The following is an 8,778-nucleotide window of genomic DNA, read 5'->3' on the forward strand; positions in this document are numbered from 1 at the left end:
CTCTTGGTCTGCCTGTCAGCACTCTGGTGTATATGGTGGCTTTATCTCCAGCGGTTTTTTTTTTCCGCTGATAGCAGCTGCCTTATCTAACTGGAACCATAAAATAGAAGCAATGGAGTGAAAGATGCTAACACACACACACACACACACACACATGGATGCAGCATGTAGCTAAAGGAAACGTCAGGTTTTTCTTTTTAACTTGAATAAAAAAAATATGAGAGAAAAAATTGAGGGATTTTTTTTTCCTGCACAAAGAAAAGAAGAAAGAAGAAGATCTGGACCTGATACGTGTCTCCTGTTTGTTTGACCTCTTCATTTCCCATGGTGCATTGGTGCTTTGCTCACCTGTCCACCTCCTGGGGGACATCCAGTGTCAGTACTGGGTTTGTGTGATTGGACCTTCACCTCTGTCTCGGTGTCTCTGCTCAGACTGACAGGTAAACTGCAGAGACGTCTCTGTAGTTCACCTGTCAGTCTGAGATGTTGGTTGTTAACAAGTTAATTCACCTCAAACCTGAAGAAACCACCTGACCTCTAGGGGTCAGTAAGGACTCGAAATGACCAAAACAAACATTTGATTTTTGTAGCATCAAAAGGTACTTTTGTAAACACAGTCAGTGACACTGACGTCTTCCTGTGTACATAAAGGTCACTTCCGGGTCACGCTGGAGTAACGGCCTAATGTTTGGTTTTTCCGGAGGTTTCTGAGGGACGTCCAGGACACAGTTTGTCATGTTGGGGTCAGAAGACCTCGGCAGGTTAGACAGGAAGTTCACACCATGTTCTACTGCACCGTCACTGCAGCGGCTTCCACCTTTAATTTCCTTTCTGATAAGACGAGACTCCTGTTTGTCAGTTCTTGTCTCTCTCTCTCTCTTCACCTGTTTCTCTCCACCTCGTTAACCCCTTCCTGCGCTCATCACACTCCGTTTCTCCGCCGCCGCCTACTCTTGTGTTTGCTCTAACACATTTCTTTGTCTCCGTTTCTCTGGCGGTTTTGAATTGTTTCATTACCTCGTCCTCTGCTCTGGTGAAAGACTCTTCTTCAGACCGGCTGATTCTCACATGCTCTGCCTGCGATACAACCGTTATTTCCACCGGCCTTTGGTCAGCGTTTACTTTTTTATTTTAAATTTTAAATGATTCCTTCATGACGTGTCTTTCCTCTCTTACCTGTTGGTTCACTCAGCTCACTGGAGGCTGCTCTCAGCGCTCTGCAGAGATGACAGTACTGGGACAGAGCGGCAGCAGTACTCTGTGGTACTGCAGTACAGGCCTGAGGGTTTTCTTACATTTTCTTTTTTTATTGAACACTTTTGGAGCCGTGATGATTCCATTTTCTGTTTCTTTTTTTTTTTTTTTTTTACACACGCCCTGTTTTGTTTCACATCCTTTTAGGGTTCTTGGTAAACAAACTCAAAATTTAACAAAATAATTTCCAGTTCCCTTTCTCAAACACACACACACTCAACACACACTTTTTAAGCCTCAGGGCTTTTTTTTTTTTTTTTTTTTAATCCCTGACTATCCAATAAACCACTTGTATTCAGTTCTACACTGGAGCAAAAATCTAACTATATTACGGTTGGCCATCTGAAGTGTCATTTCATGATTAACTGACAGTGTGTAAAGCAATTAGGGTTGTGTAAGCAAAGCTAGGCGTCAATTTGCGTTCGTGAGGATGAATCTTTAAGCAGGTCGCGGAGAAGAGCTCGGCATTAGCATTAGTTTGGAGGAGATTATGTCTGCGAGTTAGCATTAGCATAAAGCAAAATTAAACATTGTTCCCGTCGGCTGACAGCTGTGTGCATGAACCCTATAGATCCATGAAATTTAATAAAAATTAAACCCACGACACCTTAATGGTCTTGGTTACTTCCGTCGTTCACGCCTTCTTCTCTAGGCAATCAGGAAAAATCCCCCGGCAGCGGCTAATGAAATCACGTTAACGCCGGTCACCCTGGGAGTCTGCCGGCCAACAGGAAACAATGCCGGGTATTCTACAGAGCAGCTGGCTCTGAGAGTGTGCTCTTTAGCCTGGTGGCTGTGAGGGAAAATGACATCCTTTGGAGAAAACAACCAAATCCCAAAGCCCATTAAATTATTGATCACCTGCAAATGCCACACAAAGCCTCTAGTGTGCGTTTGACCACACGGGACGGACGTAAAAAGGCCAGGCGCGGCTGCCTGGCATTAGCACCAAGAAAAATGTTTGTTTTCCAGCTCAGTCAGTCTTAGTTTAATTGAATTAGACACGCAGTTCTGTGTAGGATTGATTCTGCCGAACAGGTGATCAAAACACTCTCACACTGCAGCTGCGACGCTCGCTTCACATTAGCAGAGCAATAAAACAAATAGTAACGCGACGCAGATGGATGAAGAAAAGTGTTTGTCATCGTCTGTTTAATAAATCTTTAACAGTCGAAGGTCGATTTAAGGCCCAGCGTTAGCGGTTTTTTAACTAGTATTGGCCAGGTCAGAAAAACTGGAGAATACTGATGTTAGTATTGATGCCTGTAAGATTGTGCTGCGTCTCCGCGTTGGAGTGTGTGCGGTTAATTATCGAGAAATGGATGTTGGCTCGCAGGAGTGTGTGAGGAGACGCTCCGAGGAGATCTGTGTTCCAGGGTCTCTGGATCTCTGTATTGATCCATTATTAATACAATTACTGTAGGGATGAGCACTCCGGACTACGTGTGTGCAGCAGTTTCTCAACCCGTGGTGCTGGTTAAGGATGTTTTCGTCACATTGTCTGTCGCTCTAATGCTGTGATTTTTTTGCTTACATCCTAAAAATGTAAAATACCAGTTATTGAATCAACATCCTAAAAATGTAAAATACCAGTTACAAAGTGTTGAATTTAAATACAGTTATGACTTTAATAGTCTGTATTGAAGAGGTGGGCGGAGCCTACAGTGTCGTGTTCCCATTTAAAGGTGAAGCCACAAAAAAATGTATGTCCAGAACAGGGCTGTTAAACAGGGATCAAGATCTGACCAGTCCTTCGGTTTTTGACCAACCATGTTACCGACATCAGGAAATAATAGTCAGTTTGATAAACCAGAGATAAAACTTCTGAGTACGACTTTTGGAGTAGTTTTTCCCACTGTTTTTAATTTGAAAAAAAAAAAAACGAATCAAAAACAAATCTCAATTTTGGGGCCTTTTGGCACAACATCCTTTTCCTGTGTTGCTTCAGTGACACGTCTTTAGTCTGTTGTAAACCAACCTCTGACTCAAAGCACTGCTATACACTCATACATGTTTTAAGAAATACACAGAGTGGAAGAATTGACCCGGGCTAGTTTTTTTTTTTTTTTCCACTTAAATAACAATTAACTATAAATGAACACAGTTCTTATTTTTATTCCACAACACTCTGATCCATGTGCAACAGCCGACACAGACAACGCCTCATATTCAGTTAAGAGACAGGAAATTGCACCGGTGAAGGGAACGGTGCAGGAAGTCACTGTTTTGTAATGTACCAGCGTTAGGATTCCACACACACACAAACATGTTTACAGTCTTTATGTCATCTTTCCAGTCTGTGCTCATCTTTAAAGCCATGATGTTTGCAGCAGAAGCGTTGTAATTAAAAACATGTGGAAGGCACATACATCACATTCACACATGTCGACCGCATGGCGTATTTAGGCTCAAATATGAAAAAAAAATTATAATAATATGCAAATTACAAAATGCATACCATGTTTGGCTCCAACAGTGTCCCTACGGGAGCAATTGTGTTTCATTTGAATCAATTTTGAGCAAATGATATACTCTTCCACATTCAGCTCAGTCTGCCTCAGTTTTCATGGCGGCCTGAGTTAGAGTACACACTGTGGACTTGTAAAGGAATTCATTGACATTTAGGGTTGGACTGCAGCAGTGTTTCCCAACCATTTTTGAGCCACGGCACTTATACATCATCAGGAAATAAAACCCTTTCCTTTTCATCTCTGCTTTTTCTGAAGGTTGAAGGTTCCCGTTAATCGTCACCTGGAGGTTCTGACCAGGACGTCACCATGGGTTGCAGGGATCGCTCCTCCCTCTTCTCCCCTGTCCTGAGGCTAACGGTCATCGCAGCGATTCTTCTCATCAAGGTCCAACCCTCAGTGGCCGGTGCCCCCCCTGATGCTAACCTGGGTAGCTCTGTTTCAGCAGTGTCCACCAACAAAACAGAGTGCAGCAAGCCAGAGGAGTGTGCAAGGGGTGTGATCCTCCCCATCTGGGAGCCCCCGAACCCGTCGTTTGGTGACAAAGTCGCCCGGGCCACGGTCTACTTTGTGGCTCTGGTCTACATGTTCTTGGGTGTGTCTATTATCGCTGACCGCTTCATGGCATCTATAGAGGTGATCACATCACAGGAAAAGGAAATCACCATCAAGAAGCCCAACGGAGAGACCACCACCACCACGGTCAGGATCTGGAACGAGACCGTCTCCAATCTTACGCTCATGGCCCTGGGCTCCTCTGCTCCTGAAATCCTGCTCTCTGTCATCGAGGTCATGGGTCACGGCTTCGAAGCCGGAACGCTGGGCCCTTCCACCATTGTGGGCTCTGCTGCTTTCAACATGTTTGTCATCATTGGGATTTGTGTGTACGTTGTCCCCGATGGTGAGACGAGGAAGGTCAAGCACTTGCGTGTCTTCTTCGTCACGGCCACCTGGAGTATCTTCGCCTATATTTGGCTCTACCTCATCCTGTCTGTGATCTCACCTGGTGTGGTGCAGGTGTGGGAGGGGCTTCTCACCTTCTTCTTCTTCCCCATCTGTGTGGTGTTCGCCTGGGTGGCTGACCGCCGCCTGCTCTTCTACAAGTATGTGTACAAGCGCTACCGCACTGGCAAGCAACGTGGCATGATCATTGAGACGGAGGGCGATCGCCCACTTCCTCCAAAGGTATGAGACGCTTTAACTTTCACTATCAATAACAACAGTTAATCTCTTTTCAGTATCTTACTCTTCATTAGTCCATCAGTCCTTACATAAAATATTCTGATTATTTGTATTAAAACCTGGATCTGATTTGTATTTTTTATTGAAGTAAAGATCAACACCTAACGTAATTATTGTCGCTTCAAGTAGATAAGCTGAAAATTAGTGTTAAGAAGACTTTGAAAAAGTCAGAAAACTCCATTAGCTATATCTTAACCAATGTGAAATGTACAACAAAAATACTTCTTTGAGGCTTTAGCAACGTGAAATGTACAACAAAAATACTTCTTTTATTACCATTAGGATGTTATGTACAAATTCTAAGTAAAGTAAATGAAAATTGTTATTTTTTGATGATCCTAGTGATGATGATGATTATTATTATAGGACTCCTTCATTGAGTCTTTTAGTGTTTTTAAAGAAAACAAATCATCACAAATCAGTCAAACAAATACTACTACTACTACTACTACTGTCTGCCCAAAGGATGGTGTTAAATGTTGTACTGTGAAGATGTTTTCTATTTTCCTACTTTTTTTGTTACCTTAAATGTGTCTTAAGTTCCCGAGTGAGGGAAGCGAATGGCAGGGGGCGGGACGTGTGTGTGATTGACAGGCTGAATGGCAATGGGCGGGACGTGTGTGTGATTGACAGGCGACACTTTAATTCCTATCATATCAGATGAAGAGAAGCTACTTATGGTATATCCTAGCTACCTAGCTAGCCAAACTTACCGCATATTAACAATATACTCCGTGATTTAATCAGAAACTTGCCTTAGACTGCGCAGTTAAATTAGCGCCGGAACTCCTTGTTTTGGTCCCGATGTTATTTCGGTAATGTCCCTCGGGATTTATTTGTTTAAATTAAATATGAAACGACGTAGCGCTGTGTTCTTGTGAGAACGCCATTATTCAGTTTATTGTTTTCGCGGGCATACAGTAATATCAGTGTCGTGCTGCATCAAGCTGACATTTAGTTATTATTAATTATTATATGTCGTGCAAAATACATATTTTTACATCCCCATACAGCGTTAGTCTAGAATCACGGTGCAGGGGTTGTGTGTTTGATAATTGCTGGTCTTAATTTTAATTAAATGATTAGTATCAGACAGTTTGACCTACTACTGCATTGTACACAGGAAATTATGTTTACCGTTGTGGCCTGGTGTAAACCAATCCTTCAGTCTGTCCAAGTTCTTATTATCTCCTGGTAATAATTATTCAAGGTGAATACAAAAATAATAGTAATTTCTCTCTTTTCAAATGTGGTAAAATAAAACGTTACAAACTTCATGCTCGTTTTTTATCTAAATGAACCAGAAAAAGAGGTTTAAACGTTTTTTAAAAATGTATTTTTTATGTAAAAGTCCAAAACTGTGGGACTGATGACACATTGTTTTTCTCCTTTTTTCAAGGTGGATATTGAGATGGATGGGAAGATGCTGAACTCCCATGGTGTTGACTTCCTGGATGGTCCTTTGGGTTTGGATCTGGATGAGAAAGATCTGGACGAGGAGGAGACCCGCAGAGACATGGCCAAGATCCTGAAGGAACTCAAACAGAAACATCCGGACAAAGAGGTGTGTAAAAAAACCCTGAAGGAATCACGTTTATTTTTGACTGGTCAGGCGTCCGCCGGCACCCCTGACTGAAGGACCACCCAAAAGTGAACGTGATTCCTTCAGTAATAATAATTTGGTGGAGGTTTTACTGCGGACTCCTTTCCTGACCCGACCCAGATTGAACCACACCACACCCATTTCAGTTTCCTCACCACGTATTGTTGTGTGACATCTCACCAAGCCAAAGTCAAAATGATGTGTAATACTAAAATAAGGACATAATGAAACAAGGATGTAAGCGGAAATTCAAATGTGGTTGACAGATTACGATAGCCTGACTGGTGAAATCACGACCAGAGTGAAACTGTAAGTCTAGTACAAACCAGTCTTGTGTTTTCATCATCATTACTCATACATACAGGTCGACAAAAAGAAAAAAAAATGTAATCCCAGTTGTAGACGGCCTACTTTATGGTCTCGTCAAACTGATTAATGTGGTTTCATGGCATTTATATCCGACTTTATTTCCCTCGCTCCAGGTGGAACAACTTATCGAACTTGCCAACTACCAAGTCTTGAGTCAGCAGCAGAAGAGTCGTGCCTTCTACCGCTGCCAGGCCACCAGACTGATGACCGGCGCCGGGAACATTTTGAAAAAACATGCAGCCGATCAGGCCCGGAAGGCCGTCAGCATGCACGAGGTCCGCTCAGATACCGGCGAGAACGACCCCATCTCCAAGATCTTCTTTGAGCCTGGCTCCTACCAGTGCCTTGAGAACTGCGGCACGGTGGCGGTGAATGTGATACGCCGTGGCGGTGACCTGGGCAAAACCATTTCTGTGGAGTATCGGACGGAGGACGGAACTGCCAATGCCGGCTCCGACTACGAGTTCACAGAGGGCGTAGTTGTTTTCAAGCCTGGTGAGACCATGAAGGAGGTTCGTGTTGGGATCATCGACGACGACATCTTTGAGGAGGACGAAAACTTCTTGATCCACCTTTCCAGCGTTAAGGTGTTGACCTCAGAGGGCGAGGAACCAGAGGAAGGAGAGTCAGCCAATCACGTGGACTCTGTGGCCTGCCTGGGCTTACCATCCACAGCGACCGTCACCATCTTTGATGATGACCATGCAGGTATCTTTACCTTTGAGGAGCCGGTGTGCCACGTGAGCGAGAGCGTCGGCACCATGGAGGTGAAGGTGTTGAGAACGTCCGGGGCTCGCGGCGTAGTCATGCTGCCGTACAAAACAATAGAGGGATCAGCACGCGGCAACGGAGAGGACTTCGAAGACACTCACGGAATCCTGGAATTCCAGAACGATGAGATCTTGTGAGTAGCAATTTTTAAATCTTTTTTTGATTGTGTGTCATGTGATGATTTGTATGTTTTTTGCTGGTGATTTGAGAATGTGAGTGTGTGCGTGTGTGTGGGATGTGGTGGTCATCTGGAAGGATCTGCCCATTGGAGGACCACAGCAAAATCATCAACCTCGATACCCCGGTTTTCTCTTTCAGTATTTTTCTCTTCTGTCGTCTTCAGTCTGTCTTTTCTCTTTTGCTTGGGTCTTTTCACAGCAGCGTAAAGTTTTTGCATTTTGTACGAAAAACAACCAGGTTGCATCTTCTTTGAAACTGAGCACTACTTCAAGGGCACTTAGTAATACGAAGATCTACCGGTTTGAATCTCTCAGGACCCCACGAGGGATTCCAGCATATTTGGTGAAACCAAGGCATTGCATTATTGGATTTTTATTATTGGAGATAAAACTGATAACGATTCTTACAGATATTGGATAATTATTCTAATATCATGTAATATCATCTAGTTACAAGTGTAACTGATTCAAGTCAATGTTATCGGACATCTAGTTACAAGTGTAACTGATTCAAAAAGCACAGTAATGGTACAATTTTTCACCCTGTTGTTGAAAAGGCAAGTGGAACCATATCTTTATAACTCTGTTACACCCCAGCTGACTGGAGGACTCCTTTCTCTGGGCGTGTTTTTTTTTTCTTTCTTCCCTGTGTGAAATGGTATCGAAGTTTTGCTGAAACCGTCCCCTGCTGTGAACAGACACCATCACAGTTTGGAGATCTTCTTGCCCTAACGGAAAGCTGTTATTACCCCGTGCCCTGCTTCATAATTGCTCTGTGACAACATTTCAGGAAGCTTCTTCAGAGCTTCTGCTCACAGCCAGCTGTGTTACTCAGCAGCCTGGACCAATCACGCACCAGGAATCAGCTGCGGCTCTGAGCCCAGTGTTTGCA

The 8,778-nt window shown here is 43.6% G+C and overlaps 1 protein-coding gene across 3 annotated transcripts in view; it reads left to right on the plus strand.

The window, feature by feature from the left end:
- Positions 1–8,778, plus strand: part of slc8a1b (solute carrier family 8 member 1b) — a 90,284-nt gene that overhangs the window by 4,257 nt on the left and 77,249 nt on the right. For all 3 annotated transcript variants that reach the window (XM_017037295.2, XM_008321290.3, XM_008321289.3), the window contains exons 2-4: positions 3,981–4,907; positions 6,364–6,528; positions 7,050–7,840. In XM_017037295.2, coding sequence (XP_016892784.1) covers positions 4,032–4,907; positions 6,364–6,528; positions 7,050–7,840 — 1,832 coding nt within the window. In that variant the 5' untranslated portion in view covers positions 3,981–4,031. The remainder of the gene's footprint in view (positions 1–3,980; positions 4,908–6,363; positions 6,529–7,049; positions 7,841–8,778) is intronic.

The sequence above is a fragment of the Cynoglossus semilaevis genome, chromosome 12, assembly GCF_000523025.1.
Source record: "Cynoglossus semilaevis isolate Cse_v1.0 chromosome 12, Cse_v1.0, whole genome shotgun sequence".
NCBI lineage: Eukaryota > Metazoa > Chordata > Actinopteri > Pleuronectiformes > Cynoglossidae > Cynoglossus > Cynoglossus semilaevis.